The sequence below is a fragment of the Oncorhynchus nerka genome, linkage group LG17 (genome assembly GCF_034236695.1).
Source record: "Oncorhynchus nerka isolate Pitt River linkage group LG17, Oner_Uvic_2.0, whole genome shotgun sequence".
Lineage (NCBI taxonomy): Eukaryota > Metazoa > Chordata > Actinopteri > Salmoniformes > Salmonidae > Oncorhynchus > Oncorhynchus nerka.
The window spans coordinates 24,001,385-24,017,896 of NC_088412.1; the positions used below are offsets into that span (position 1 = coordinate 24,001,385).

The 16,512-nt window shown below is 40.6% G+C and overlaps 1 protein-coding gene across 1 annotated transcript in view; it reads right to left on the reverse strand.

Annotated features, from left to right (window-relative positions):
* The window catches only part of LOC115144931 (endophilin-A2-like), a 31,515-nt gene extending 16,398 nt beyond the window's left edge, over window positions 1-15,117 (reverse strand). The window contains exons 1-6 of the mRNA XM_029686083.2: window positions 14,727-15,117; window positions 6,470-6,538; window positions 2,706-2,778; window positions 840-983; window positions 614-747; window positions 318-476 (exon numbers count right to left, since the gene is read on the reverse strand). Coding sequence (XP_029541943.1) covers window positions 318-476; window positions 614-747; window positions 840-983; window positions 2,706-2,778; window positions 6,470-6,538; window positions 14,727-14,771 — 624 coding nt within the window. The 5' untranslated portion in view covers window positions 14,772-15,117. The remainder of the gene's footprint in view (window positions 1-317; window positions 477-613; window positions 748-839; window positions 984-2,705; window positions 2,779-6,469; window positions 6,539-14,726) is intronic.
* Between the last annotated feature and the right edge of the window lie 1,395 nt (window positions 15,118-16,512).

Sequence of the window (16,512 nt, forward strand, 5' to 3'; positions counted from 1 at the left end):
TAACCATAGTACACATAGGCCAGGGAGCTGCTCTGCTGATTAGGACTGTACATAGATTATATTTCATTTTGACCTAAATTGATTCATGCTGCAGGTGACACTCATTATGGTGGCGAAGAGTGGATTTAACCAGTAAAGCTTATTGAACAAATGACCTTGAGGTGACACTGATTCCCCCTGGTCTCTTTCCCAGAGCAACAATACTGATAATTAAACCATAAACATTAGGTTGATAATAGACTGGGTGTTTCCATTGATATTATGAATGTTATCACGGGACAGGACCACACCCCCACCCACAGACAGGTACTACTCACGTCAGTCTCCAGTATGTTGTACATGCTGGTCTCGGCCACATCTTTAGACTCGTGGAACTTCTCGAGGGCCTGTCTTAGCTCCTCGTCTGGGATCTTCCCTTGGCGCTTCTTCTTATAGTCGTAATCCAGACGCCTTCCCTCCAGCTTTTTCAGATGGTGCTGGGGGACGGGAGGAGAGGACAAGGGATGGGTAGATGAGGAGAGGGGAGATGAAGGTATGGGGGATGTCAATTCTAGACATGACAAAGATGTTGATTTCTGCAGCAGATGGATAAGTGTGTAATGTAATACAGTACCTGTATCTCTCGAAGGTCCTTGTCACACAGGTTTTGTAATGGATCGATGAAGTTCTGTTTAACGTCTATGTCTAGAGAGTCCTTCACCTCCGCCAGCCTCTTCATGGTCTCCCCCGCATCTACTAGAGCCCCACCTGACACAGAGCAAGAGCAGAAGCTTAGTCAAATGTACAAATTAAAAACAACACTCCACATAACTGGTGCCATCTACACACACACAACATACCAAAGTTGTTTTCCTCTCCTAGGTCCCGGCCGTACTTGACCATACACTCTCCTAGCAGGCCCTCAGCCTGGGGATAGCCTGGATTCTTCACCTGGCCTCTGATCTTAGACATTGTGTTCAACATAGACAGCTTCGCCCGCGACGCTGAGAGGGGGGAATGGAGGAGAGGGATGCAGAGAAATGATGGGATGTAGAAAGAGTCGGATGGAGAGGTGGTACTTAGTCATACAGTACCAGTCAAATGTTTGGACACCTACTCATTCCAGAGTTTTTCTTAATAATTTTTTACTATTTTCTACATTGTAGAATAATAGTGAAGACATCAAAACTATGAAAATACATATGTAGTCACATAGTAATCAAAAAGGTTAAATCAAAATATATTTTATATTTAAGATTCTTCAAAGTAGCCACCCTTTGCCTTGATGACAGCTTTGCACACTTTTGGCATTCTCTCAACCAGCTTCATGAGGTAGTCACCTGGAATGCAATTCAATTAACAGGTGTGCCTTGTTAAAAGTTCATTTGTGGAATTTCTTTCCTTCTTAATGCATTTGAGCCAATCAGTTGTGTTGTGACAAGGTTGGGGTGGTATACAGAAGATAGCCCTATTTGGTTAAAGATCAAGTCCAATTTATGGCAAGAACAGCTCAAATAAGCAAAGAGAAATGACAGTCCATCCTTACTTTAAGACATGAAGGTCAGTCAATACGAAACATTTCAAGAACTTTGAAAGTTTCTTCAAGTGCAGTCGCAGAAACCATCAAGCTCTTTGAAACTGTCTCATGAGGACCGCCACAGGAAAGGAAGCCCCCGATTTACCTCTGCTGCAGAGGATAAGTTCATTGGAGTTACCAGCCTCAGAAATTGCAGCCCAAATAAATGCTTCAAAGAATTCAAGTAAGACACAAACAAACTTTTCAGAGGGAACGACGTGAATCAGGCCTTCATGGTCGGATTGGTGCAAAGAAACCACTACTAAAGGACACCAATAATAATAAGAAACTTACTTGGGCCAAGAAACACTAGCAATGGGCATTAGACAGGTGGAAATCTGTCCTTTGGTCTGATGAGTCCAAATTTCTGATTTTTGGTTCCAACCGCCGTGTCTTTGTGAGACGCAGAGTAGGTGAACGGATGATATGTGCATGTGTGGTTCCCACTGTGAAACATGGAGGAGGAGATGAGATAGTGCTTTGCTGGTGACATTGTCAGTGATTTATTTAGAATTCAAGGCACACTTAACCAGCATGGCTACCACAGCATTCTGCAGCAATACACCATCCCATCTGGTTTGGGCTTAGTAGGACTATCATTTCTTTATCAACAGGCGAACGACCCTCCAGGCTGTGTAAGGGCTATTTGACCAAGAAAGAGACTGATGGTACCGCATCAGATTACCTGGCCTTCACAATCACCTGACCTCAACCCAATTGAGATGGTTTGGGATGAGTTGGACCACAGAGTGAAGGAAAAGCAGCCAACAAGTGCTCAGCATATGTGGGAACTCCTTCAAGACTGTTGGAAAAGCATTCCTCATGAAGCTGGTTGAGAGAATGCCAAGAGTGTGCAAAGCTGTCATCAAGGCAAAGGGTGGCTACTTTGAAAAATCTCAAATATACTTTTTGGTTACTACATGACTCCATATGTGTTATTTAATCGTTTTGATGGCTTCACTATTATTCAACAATGTAGAAAATTGTTTTTTAAAAATAAGAAAAACCCTTGAATGAGTAGGTGTGTCCAAACATTTTTTCTGTGATTTAGCAGAAAAGGCATTTTACACAATAACACAATTGATATTCATTTCTTATTGAAGTAGTAAATAAGACACTAATGCAGTATCTTCCTGGTGCGTAGTCTCACCTGGGTTGGGCTGTAGGTACTCAGAGGTTTTGGAGATTACCTCCACCACAGCTTTGCTGGTCACATCTACTTTCTACAAAACACAGGGGAGGGGACATCACTAACAACCATAAGGAAATATGAAATGCCATGGCCGTGTCCAAATACCCATACTTGCATTCTAAATAGTAGACATTTTGGGTATGCAAAAAATAAAGTTTTATACTATGTGAAATTTAGTATGCTTTAAAACGCCAGGATACTTATTTAGGCTTTTCCTCTAGTACAATTCGCTTCACACTATTAAGGAAGGAATCGTCGTTTCACGTGTTTGACAACAGCTGATCATCTGAATATGGGAAGCGCACGCGCTCTACAAAAAGTAACGAATGGCAGGGAAGAAGTGCGTTTGCACATTAGATGACACCTTCTCAGTGTGGTTGAGTAATATGTGGATATTTGTTGATTACTGAATTGGTTTTTAGTAAATAGTACGTTCTAAATAGTATGTAGTATGATTAGTGCACAGTATTCAGTTTAAGTAAGTAGTAGGTAAACCAGATTTTGGACATGCACCATGTCTTCCCCATCTTCCAAATCCTTTATTTGTGATAAGACTAGTTACCAAACAGGCTATGAAAAAGGTAATGAAATATTGTCACTGTATTGTACTGCTAAATGAAAATTGCTTTGTGAAACAACCAATCATGTTCATTCACTGAAGGTGTGTAAGTGATGGCTTTGGCTGTTGATTGCTGGAGTTCTCCATGACAGTTGACCGGAGCAGCAAAGGCAGGTGCTCTGACAATCTGCCACTCCCTCTATGTATAACATGTTTCTAAACACAGGGCTCCCACATGAATAGTCGCTCTGGATAAGAGCGTCTGCTAAATGACTTAAATGTAAATGTAAATGATACACTGTATACAGTGTGCAAACTGAGACTGTTCACTAAGAGTTGACAATATTTCAGTCTACAGCAACACATGATGTAACACCTTCTAGTGCATGGTTGTCTAGACTATAACCCTAACCCATGTTCTAGTAATGTTTTGTGAATGTGGCTGTATAGATTGAATGAGTAGGTGTGTCCAAACCTTTGACTGGTACGCACACACACACACACACACACACACACACACACACACACACACACAAAAAAAAGAAACTTCCCTTTTTCAGGACCCTGTCTTTCAAAGATAATTTGTAAACATCCAAATAACTTCACAGATCTTCATCGTAAAGGGTTTAAAACTGTTTCCCATGCTTATTCAATGAATCATAAACAATGAATGAACATGCACCTGTGGAACGGTCGTTAAGACACTAACAGCTTACAGACGGTAGGCAATTAAGGTCACACACTGACTCTGAAATACACCAAAAGAAAGATGCCCAGGGTAATCAATTGGAATGTCCTAAGACAGAGCTACAGGGACACAGGACGGACAGCTGATCATCCTCGCAGTGGCAGACCACGTGTAACAACACCTGCACAGGATCGGTACATCTGAACATCACACCTGGTACAGGATGGCAAAAACAACTGCCCGAGTTACACCAGGAACACACAATCCCTCCATCAGTGCTCAGACTGTCCGCAATAGGCTGAGAGAGGACTGAGGGCTTGTAGACCTGTTGTAAGGCAGATCCTCACCAGACATCACCTGTAACAACGTCGCCTATGGGTACAAACCCACAGTCGTTGGACCAGACAGGACTGGCAAAACATGCTCTTCACCGACGAGTCGTGATTTTGTATCACCAGGTGTGAAGGTCAGATTCGCGTTTATCGTCGAAGGAATGAGCGTTACACAGAGGCCTGTACTCTGGAGCGGGATCGATTTGTCGCTGGAGGGTCCGTCACGGTCTGGGGCGGTGTGTCACAGCATCATTGGACTGAGCTTTTTGTCATTGCAGGCAATCTCAACGCTGTGCGTTACAGGGAAGACATCCTCCTTCCTCATGTGGTACCCTTCCTGCAGGCTCATTCTGACATGACCCTCCAGCATGACAATGCCACCAGCCATACTGCTCGTTCTGTGTGTGATTTCCTACAAGACAGGAATGTCAGTGTTCTGCCATGGCCAGCGAAGAGCCCGGATCTCAATCCCATTGAGCAAGTCTGGGACCTGTTGGATCGGAGGGTGAGGGCTAGGGCCATTCCCCCCAGAAGTGTCCGGGAACTTGCAGGTGCCTTGGTGGAAGAGTGGGGTAACATCTCACAGCAAGAACTGGCAAATCTGGTGCAGTCCATGAGGAGGAGACGCACTGCAATACTTAATGCAGCTGGTGGCCACACCAGATACTGACTGTTACTTTTGATTTTGACCCCCCTTTGTTCAGGGACACATTATTCCATTTCTGTTAGTCACATGTCTGTGGAACTTGCTCAGGAAGGAGACGCATTCTGTCTCCTAGAGATGAACGTACTTTGGTGCGAAAAGTGCAAATCAATCCCAGAACAGCAGCAAAAGACCATGTCAAGATGCTGGAGGAAACAGGTACAAAAGTATATATAACCACAGTAAAATGAGTCCTATATCGACATAACCTGAAAGGCCCTCAGTAAAGAAGAAGCCACTGCTCCAAAACTGCCATAAAAAAGACCATTTGCAACTGCACATGGGGACAAAGATCGTACTTTTTGGAGAAATGTCCTCTGGTCTGATGAAACAAAAATACAACTGTTTGGCCATAATGACTGATGTTCGGAGGAAAAAGGGGGATGCTTGTAAGCCGAAGAGCACCAACTCAACCGTGAAGCACGGGGGTGGCAGCATCATGTTGTGGGGTTGCTTTGGTGCAGGAGGGACTGGTGCACTTCACAAAATAGATGGCATCATGTGGGAAGAAAAGTATGTGGATATATTGAAGCAACATCTCAAGATAACAGTCAGGAAGTTAAAGCTTGGTCGCAAACGGGTCTTCCAAATGGACAATGACCCCAAGCATACTTCCTAAGTTGTGGACAGCAAAGTAAAGGTATTGGAGTGGCCATCACAAAGCCCTGACCTCAATCCTATAAAGAAAATTGTGGGCAGAACTGAAAAAGAGTGTGCAAGCAAGGAGGCCTACAAACCTGACTCAGTTACTCCAGCTCTGTCAGGGGGAATGGGCCAAAATTCACCCAACTTATTGTGGGAAGCTTGTGGAAGGCTACCCGAAACGTTTGACCCAAGTTAAACAATTTAAAGGCAATGCTGCCAAATACTAATTGAGTGTATGTAAACTTCTGACCCACTGGGAATGTGATGAAAGAAATAAAAGCTGAAATAAATCACTCTACTATTATTCTGACATTTCACATTCTTAAAATACAGTGGTGATCCTAACTGACCTAAGACATAGAATGAATTTTTACTGGGATTAAATGTCAGGAATTGTGAAAAACTGATTTTAAATGTATTTGGCTTATTGGGGCGGCAGGGTAGCCTAGTGGTTAGAGCGTTGGACTAGTAACCGGAAGGTTGCAAGTTCAAACCCCCGAGCTGACAAGGTACAAATCTGTCGTTCTGCCCCTGAACAGGCAGTTAACCCACTGTTCCTAGGCCGTCATTGAAAATAAGAATTTGTTCTTAACTGACTTGCATAGTTAAATAAAGGTTAAAAAATGTACTTAACGTCTATGGAGGAGAAAGGGCTATTCTAGGAACGTTGAAACAGAAAACACAATGGCCCAACTCTTTATATACATCGTTCTGGATAGGCCTAATATATTGAATTCTAAGTAACTAGCCTACTTCAGGTACTGGTCTTTAAATGTACAGTCAGAGGCATTATACCCTTTCCAAATCTTTGAAGTCTTCATCCAGTTTCGTTCCCTCTGCACCGCCGACCTTCTCACTGACCATCTGCGCAGAGAGTGGGAGAGAAAAGGGTCATTGTTACACAATACATGTGCAGTTCATAAAAGTGGATCAGAAAGATCCCTCAACACATGATAGTTCTCTTACTTCTCATATTTAAAGAAAATACAGCTTGCCAGTTCCACCATTCACAAGAGTCTAGGTTCTAATAGCAGACAAAACAGTTTAATCTTAACTGACTTCAATCTGATCTGACTGACACCATCAAACACAACCCTGTAGGAAACAAGTTCTTCATTTTCTCATACAAAGAAACACCCCTGTGCAGAGACAAAGACCATTGTAGACATTGTAGATCATTGTTGCCTCCATCAACCATGTACAAATTCTGAAGTGGAATTCTAGAGATGCAGGAGAAGGACCAGATGCTGGAATCCTGCACAGTTTCTTTTAGGACTATTTCTATATTGACCATGTACTGTAGAGTAGTGAATCATCTCATAACTTTCAACACAGGCTACAGGACCTTCGTCACATTCATCCCAACATGTTGTAACTTGTCGTGTGAGACACCAATATGTGTGCAGGGCAGGCCATCCAGCAGTAAATGCAGCCTACACGTTTACCCTAGCTTCCGCTATCTCTTTCTTCCACCTTGTGGAAAAAGACTGCTTTACATACCTGCATGTTACACATGTAAAACAAATTCACCCTATCCCACCGCTCCTCTCTGGTTTAGTTTTGCTTCCTCCCTCATAAAATGTACAATAGAGATTATCTTCTCTCAACTACTGTATCTGACTACAATACAGTATGTAGTAAAGTCGTCAATAAATCATTTTCAGCTTCGACCTGTTGCAAGTTCCATATGACGACCCTGACATCACAGTTGCACAACAAATATGAATGTATATCAAGACACACAGGGCAATTGGATGTATTGATTGTACCCCTTTCTGGAAATGTTTATTTGAACAATACCAATGTTTTTGAAGTGACGTAAACCACTATGCTAATTTAAATCATATTAGGCACCCTTTCAAGAGGAAACTTAGTACATATGCAACGTGTTTTAGGTCACATACTGTAGTCAGCCATCCCAATTTCAAAACGTTCTGTGGCACATCATATGCCATGAGTTTGTATGCTTTTTATTTCCCCATAGGCTACCGGTAAATTCTTTGTCATGCAAGTAGCATACATTTTCTCTCCTTTCTGCCATGTCAGTCCTAAACATGTTTGGAAGGTCTAGCTTACTCAATTATGACCAGGAAAAAAACAACTGCACGTGGGGACAATGGGATGGTTCTGCAGCAGACAATTCCAGTGACAAGACACAACATCTACCCACTACTCCTGCCCTTTCTGAGGCCAATACATGACCAGCCATTTACATTTTTGTCATTTAGCAGATCTTCTTATCCAGAGCGACTTACTGTAAGTAGTGAGTGTACAGTATATATTTTCGTACTGGTCCCACTGAGGGGCTTCACTAACTAGGGGAGATGTTTAGGCTATGCATTTCCACCTCTCTCAGCCTTTTTGCAAATGTAACAAACTAGTTTGCCTATAGGCACTTGGTGGGTGCAGAAGCTAGCCTGCCTTTAGATTACAGTAATTAAAGATGCACTATGAAGAAATGGCTCTGCCATTTCCTGGTTGCTAAAATTCTAATAGTTCGCCTAATTTCAGTTTGTGACACAAAACCAGCACATATAGTGTAGAGAATCATTGTACCATCTAAACCGCTGTGAAATATATTTTCCATAACCAAAAATTTCGTTTTTTTCAGCTGTTTGAAGCTGGTGTACAAAGCCGAAAGTAAAAGATGCAAAAAAATAACCTTAAGACCGCGAAGCATAGAATGGCACACATAGAACAAATCTCGCTTCAATAAGAATGACAGATCTCTAACTTACATTTCTATGTGAATTTGGTTGGGTCGCCCAAAAAGTTTCATATTGCAGCTTTAAATTAAACTAACATTCAATACAGTCACAAAAAAGTGAGCTTGGTGAGAGCAAGATTATCATTTTTTCAGTTCTGTGACATGATGATCATGTGGCATTTGGGTTTACTAAAACATCCACAATGAGTTATGCCTATCTACTTCAGGGGGAGGACATGATTGGTACATTCTTTGCCCAATGCAAACCACAGAGTGAACAAAGCACTATGGCGGTTCAGAAAATATGTACTTCATAGTACCAATTGTTGTTACCACACTTGTACACTGCTTTTACACTGAGTGTCAGATCTGATGGTAGAAATGGACACGCAGCAAACAAAGTGATGACTTAATGTGCATGCTGCTACTGATCCCGGACCTAATGTGTAAGCCAGAGAATGGATAAGCTGAACCCACACAGCATCTGGGGTAGAAAGTTCACTGACTGAGGGATATAGGAGAGGGGAACGTGACTCATATAGAGGAATCTGAGCAGGGACAAAGAGCAACAGCCACAGTTACCGTGCTGGAGCTAATAGAATCTGTGTCTTAGCCCATCATTTTTTTGCTTTCCATCAACAGGTGGGAGTGTTCAGCTCTTCGAGTCTTCCTAACCACAAAACTGCTACGTTGTCAAAACACCATGGATGGTGGCTGTGTTAGCCTTTCATAGACCTGGGGGGGATTCTTAGAATAAAATATTTTGGCCTACAGCTGTTTTTTTTAAGTATATAATTTATTTATTTTTTAAACTCTACACCAAGAGAAATTGATTAATTTCAGCTATGCCGTGAGGCAGACACACAAGGCCACATACTCGGCTGCTACTGCTAGCTAGATTAAGAGGGAGGAGAGCACATCACTGACGCCTGAAAATAGCATCTCTTTTACACAGATAATGGTGTGATTGTAATCTTATTGTGAGCAAGACTACGTGATAGTCAGTCAGCTGCCTCCTTAACAATGGGCCAACCGCTGCCAGGCTTTCTCCTTCTACACAACATTATAGAAAAACATTTCAGAACTGAACTGACAACTAAAGGAATCACACACTGATCATCAGCCTCACACTGGCCCCAAAGACCCTGAGGGGACAACTTGGCCCGTGAAGAACAATGGAAACCTGCTGACCAAATGAACATACAATGTCATGATAGGCCTATACATCTTGATGTAGTCACACAATGTGAGATTATGCAACATGTGAGAATTTAGAAATAAAGCATCCTACAAAGAATGTATTATTTGAGAGACATGGCTGTGCATGTGCGATTTATAGTGTGAGGTCTCCAATGCCTACAGCAGAAATGTAGTTGTGGTGTGGCACATAGGCTTGTTCACTTCATATAGGCTTGCTTACTCTTAAAGGGATAGTTAGAGACTTCGGCAATGAAGCACCTTTATCTACTTCCCCAGAGTCAGTAGAACTTGTAGATACCATTTTATGTGTCTGCGTTCAGTTTGAAGGAAGTGGCTTTTCTAGCATTACATAAATTGCTAACTAACATTAGCGCAATGACTGGAAGTCCTTGGGAATAGCAAGTTCTTCAATACTGGATACAGAGTCATAAAATTTTTACATTTGCATAATTTTGTGGAATTCAATTGGTGCTTGTGTATTTTCGTTAGTTGTCATGCATGTTATCACATGCACACAGCATACAGAGTCTAGTTTGAGAAGCAGAATAGCCCATCCCCTTGGTGTGAAATGCGCTTTTATAAGCCAAGTCATTGCGTAAAAAATCATTCTAAATTCAATCGCATGGTAAAAACTGTTTTGATAGCCACAATTAAAAACTATTTTATTTCTCAATCTCAACTCGTAATTAAAGCGTGCATCCCATTCGCCATTCGAGTGCCTAGGCGACAGTCAACTGTACATTTACATTTACATTTAAGTCATTTAGCAGACGCTCTTATCCAGAGCGACTTACAAATTGGTGCTTTCACCTTATGACATCCAGTGGAACAGCCACTTTACAATAGTGCATCTAGGTCAGTAGGCAGGCTATCAGCGCGTCACCTTCCACTCTGCAATGTGAGCTTGAGGCAGTATAATTGTTGAAACCTAAACATTTTACCTCACTCTAAATAATGCTAGTCATATTAGCAACCTATTGTAGTTGTTGCTATTAAATTCCCCTCTCTACGTTTCTAACAGATTTTCATCTCTGTTAGAATTCTCTAAAACGATGTTTCAGGTGTCTTATGGTAGAGAAATTAACATTCAATTCTCTGGCAACAGCTCTGGTGGACATTCCTGCAGTCAGCATGCCAATTGCATGCCCCCTCAAAACTTGAGACATCTGTGGCATTGTGTTGTGTGACAAAACCGCACATTTTAGAGTGGCCTTTTATTGTCCCCAGCACAAGGGGCACCTATGTAATGATCACGCTGTTTAAACATCTTTTTGATATGGCACACCTGTCAGGTAGATAGATTATCTTGACAAAGGAGAAATGCTCACTAACCGGAATGTAAACAAATTTCTGCACAACATGAGAGAAATACGCCTTTTGTGCATATGGAAAATATCTGTTTTTTTTTTATTCAGCTCATGAAACATGGGACCAACATTTTACACGTTGCATTTATATTTTTGCTCAGTATATTAGCTACTTCCATTACAGGAGTTGCATGCTCAATAATAGGCTATAACCTTTCGACTGTAAGAATATAGGCTTCCTATTGTTGAATGTTTCCATTAAGCTCTTAATTAAAGATGTACCTTCCATGTATGCATGCATAGCATTTTAAGTTGGTCACATAATTTTCCTGTTGGGAAAAATGTAACCATTTTTTGACCGGTTAATGAGGGTCAGTTAGTTGGCAGCAAAATTTTCAGAAATTTGCATCTAAATATACAATTGATCAGTTAGTGCTCTGTGTGTAATACACCTTTCAAACAAGGCATTTTCCCAACAAGTTTAGCATCACGCCAAATGTTTGCCAGTAGTGAAAAGTAGATAAGTAAAAAATACTTGAAAGTACTACTTAAGTTGTTTTTTGGGGCATCTGTACTTTACCATTTATATTTTTGACAACTTTTACTACACTACATTCCTAAATTAAATTATGTACTTTTTACTCCATACATTTTCCCTGACACCCAAAAGTACTTGTTACATTTCAAATGCTAAGCAGGAAAGGAAAATGGTCAAATTCACACACTCATCAAGAGAACATCCCTGGTCATATCTACTGCCTCTGATCTGTCTGATTATGTCTGTGTTGGAGTGTGCCCCTGGCTGTCAGTAAATAAAAATAAGAAATGTCAAATGATTTATACTTTTCATCATACTTAAGTATATTTTAGCAATTACATTTACTTTTGATACTTAACTATATTTAAAACCAAATACTTTGACTTTTACTCAAGTAGTATTTTATTGGGTGACTTTCACTTGAGTCATTTTCTATTAAGGTATCTTTACTTTTACGCAGGTACAACAATTGGGTACTTTTCTATCACTGGTATCATGAAGACACATTGAGTGTAAGATCCTGCGCCTGATGAAAGTTGGATCAAAAAAGTATGGGCTTGCCTTGGGCTTTATTTCAAAATCTCACCTTTTAATAAAAAAATGTTAAATATATGAGAGCAGTTCTACATTGCTGCTGTGACGCAAGTTGTGTGGGAAAAATATTTGTATTTTATTCCGTTATAGATCATATTCTTACCCTATAATGCGTGTGTGTTGAATTTGATCAGGGTAGCCCAAGTGTGTCTTGTCTGTTTAATGAACAAAATTATTGATTTCATGTGCATGGCATAGCCATACAGGCTGCTCAAACCAGTAACATAATTCAACTTAAAATACATTTATTCTTTTGGAAATACATTTTATTAGTCTTATGTTTCTTAGGACCTGCCAGAAACAATTTAATGCTGGATTTCTTTGTGATGGTGTATAGTCAATGGTTTTATTAAAATAAAAGGCTAGTCCCACACTTGCTGGCATGCGCACGGGAGATATAAAAGGCTTACCCTGGCAAGAATGTGGTAACAATGTCAAGTCTGTCTGTAAAGAGTATATGTAACTAGCCTATAAGTGACAGGGGCCAATGCCACTGTACATGTTAACTTAAACTTTTGAGCGGCATATGATCCTTCAGCTGACTGCTCCCTTTGTGAGCGAATATGATATAGGATCAGCCATCTGCAGATTCTACTGACCCACCGTTTCCTCTCACATTCCCACCAACTTCCCTATACATGTTGCAAAGTATGCTAGTGATGCTGCAGGACAATGAAAGGCATTTCATTCAGATATCGATATTCACATTAAGTATTATTTCTGACACTTGGTATGCCATGTTTGACAGGTTTGTAAAATGTGAAAAGGGGATAGTAAAAAAATAATAATAACATGGGCGTGTGCTACGGGGTGCTGCAGCTATATTCATTTCCTAAAGCCAACTTCCTGCATTCCATAAGAACAGAAAAACAGTGCTGCAGAAAACATATGAAACCAATTCCTACAAGTAGGCCTATTTACAATCACATGCAGTCATTGCTAGTGACAACGCAACTGCATGCTCTGAATAAGCATATTATTTTGTGCCTTACAGGGGAGAGTCCTATTTCTTGTTGGCGTCAGGCATTATTGACTCCTATGAAACTGCATTGCAGTCCAATCAGGAAGAACGCACATAATTTCTCTCTCTTAGCCCCCTGTAACACATGCACGCAAACAAATGTTAAAAAATACAGTAAATACATACATACATACATACATACACGCACAAACACTGCAGTTTTGGCCCTTCCTTTCCTATTTGACATTCTGTCTTCCCAATGGATTGACTCTTTTCCCTATCTCTTCAAATTCCTCTTTATATCTCCCCAAAGGGGATCTGAGCCCGCTCCTAAAAGGATATTGGGGTATAAAGCAAAAATCTTCCCTGATGAGACTGACTCAAAAGTAGGTTGACACATTGCTATGTTTTCATTTATAAAGCACTTTTACAAAAAGTCCCACTGTACTTATCACTACACTTTAGACATACAAGTTACCACACCCGGTCTAAGGGATGGCTAACTCTGGAAATTCCTTTGGTCTCAGGTTTTTTTAATCAGCTTTTAGTTTTTTGCACCTTATTTGTGGAACAATCTAAATGCTCTGAAATTTGATGTTTTGGTGCCTCTAGGCAAATTCAGAACGCTGATTGACCTTTTTACCGTGTTTTTCTTTCTGCTTGCATTTAGTATTTTCATATATGTATTTTCTGTAATTCAGGGCTCATCTGTAAAAGACACCTTGGTCAAGCATTTCGCTACACTACAAGCATTTCGCTACACTACAAGCATTAACATCTGCTAACCATGTGTATGTGACAAATACAATTTGATTTGATTTGATTTGTATGCTAAAACAAATAAAATAAAATAATAAAATAAAGTAATAGCAGTATCAACCCTCAGAACAGGTCAGCCAGGACTCCAACTGAGGAAAACAAATTTAAATAATCCATCTTCTGTCTACATAACCAACAAGATATTGACACTCTGAAATTAGAATTGTAATCAAATCAGTTACAGCAGATAGCCTATGCTCTACAAGAGTGTTCCAAAGTGTGGGCCAACGGTCGGCAGAATGGGAGGCTGAGTGAAAACGTTTGGGAACCCCTGCTCTACAAGCCAACTAACAAAACCACAACAGCATGTTGCCCCTGGTATCCCCGGGGTACAGATAGATAGCCTAGTAACAGTAGGGACATTGGAATGGGTTACCTGAAGGTGTGTACACCCTCAACTTGCCTGTTGAGTGACAGCTGACAGACATGACACGTGTACTATCTAGACTAGTACTGTTAGCTGGGGGTACTAGGATAGCTAGCTACCTGCGAAGTGTTTTTCTTGAAATTCTAGTTAAGTAACGTTACATAAAAAGTAGCCAACTAACGTTAGCGAGCTGGCTGGCTAGCTAACTAACGTTAGCTGTCAAGTTTATCATGGCATTCTTTGGAAGGTTCTGGCCACGTTTTAACTTTAGTTTGCCCATGAAATTATTTAAGACTGATAACTAGCTAAATAACTTACAAAAACATTAACAAAAAAGAGAGCTATGTATAACCAGCTAATGTTACTACAAGTTGAGCCGAGCCAGTAACTTAGCTAGCAAGCTAAACTTCATAAAGGTTCATGCAAGCTAGCTACCTAGCAAACTAAGATAATGATGTATTTTTTTAAAACCGTTTGTTATGTAAAATCACTAACATTAGCAAATTAATACTTATTGAAACACATCTGTATTAGGAGGGGAGGAAAGTTGTTTGCTAACCTGGCTGGCTTTATAAAACTGCTTCTTGAAGCCCGCTACAGACATCTTGGAACCGGTCTTTCACCTTTGCCGTAATAGGATTAAATTTGATATAATAACTATTACTAGCTAAAATAGTTGTACGCCGCGGTCATATGATTGCGTTAAAGTCGTTCTCCTTTACAGTACACGCCGACGAGGATGTCCTGCTGTTCACGATTGTGACTAGAAATGCTATTGAACAAGGGCGCAGATCTCTATTAAAGTGCATATAGGTCTTGAAAGACTCTTGGTATGAGTATATCCACAGTGTACACTTTTAGCTGCACCAAACCGTTAACTCGACACCTCCAACATATCATTGCGCTCGCTGCACATTCCAAGTTGTCTCTCCATAAACTAACGTGCAGCGCCCTCTTATCGCACACAAGAGGAGCAGGCCAATATGGTCTGTGTTCACTTTTTTTCCCCCACAGGGTGGCGTAAGTGTTTTTCAATAGTTGTCGATGTCTACTTCAGTCTCAAGTACTTTAGTTGAAAACCACTTCAAACTCACTCATGCTCAGTGTTGGGGAGTGGTGAACTACATGTAGTCTAACTAGTAATTAAACTGCATGTTGCAGTAGCTTGGTGGTATAGTTGAACATTGAAATCTTGGTAGTGCTTTCAGTAGTTCATAACTTTTTTTCATGTAGTACTATAGCTATAATAACTGAAACTACACACTACTTATTTTGCAAAAAAATATATATATTTTGGGTGAAATTGACAAGAATTTACTTTTTTTGGCATCAGACCTAATTGGGAACCCCTGCTCGCCTCACAAGTCCTCAACTGGCAGCTTCATTAAATAGTACCTGCAAAACACCAGTCTCAACCTCAACAGTGAAGGGGAGATTCCGGGATGCTGGCCTTCTAGGCAGAGTTCCTCTGTTCAGTGTCTGTGTTCTTTTGCCCATCTTAAAAGCTTTTCTTTTTATTGGCCAGTCTGAGATATGGCTTTTTCTTTACAACTCTGCCTAGAAGGCAAGCATCCCGGAGTCGCCTCTTCACTGTTGATGTTGAGTCTGTTGTTTTGCGGGTACTATTTCATGAAGCTGCCATTTGAGGACTTGTGAAGTGTCTGTTTCTCAAACTAGACACTCTGATGTACTTGTCCTCTTGCTCAGTTGTGCACTGGGGCCTCCCACTCCTCTTTTTATTCTGGTTAGGGCCAGTTTGCGCTGTTCTGTGAAGGGAGTAGTACACAGCGTTGTACGAGATCTTCAGTTTCTTGGCAATTTCTCGCATAGAATAGCCTTCATTTCTCAGAACAAGAATAGACTGAGTTTCAGAAGAAAGTACTTTGTTCAATTACAGGCCATTTTGAGCCTGTAATCGAACCCATAAATGCTGATGCTCCAGACACTCAACTAGTCTAAAGAAGGCCAGTTTTATTGCTTCTTTAATCAGGACAACAGTTTTCAGCTGTGCTAACATAATTGCAAAAGTGTTTTCTAATGATCACTTAGCCTTTTAAAATGATAAACTTGGATTAGCCAACACAACGTGCCATTGAAACACAGGAGTGATGGTTGCTGATAATGGGCCTCTGTACGCCTATGTAGATATTCCATTAAAAAGCAGCCATTTCCATCTACAATAGTCATGTACAACATTAACAATGTCTACACTGTATTTCTGATAAATTTGATGTTATTTTAATAGACAAATTGTTTTGCTTTTCTTTCAAACACAAGGACATTTCTATGTGACCCCAAACTTTTGAAAGGTAGTGTACATGTTTTTGGGTTGTTCTGATGCCAAC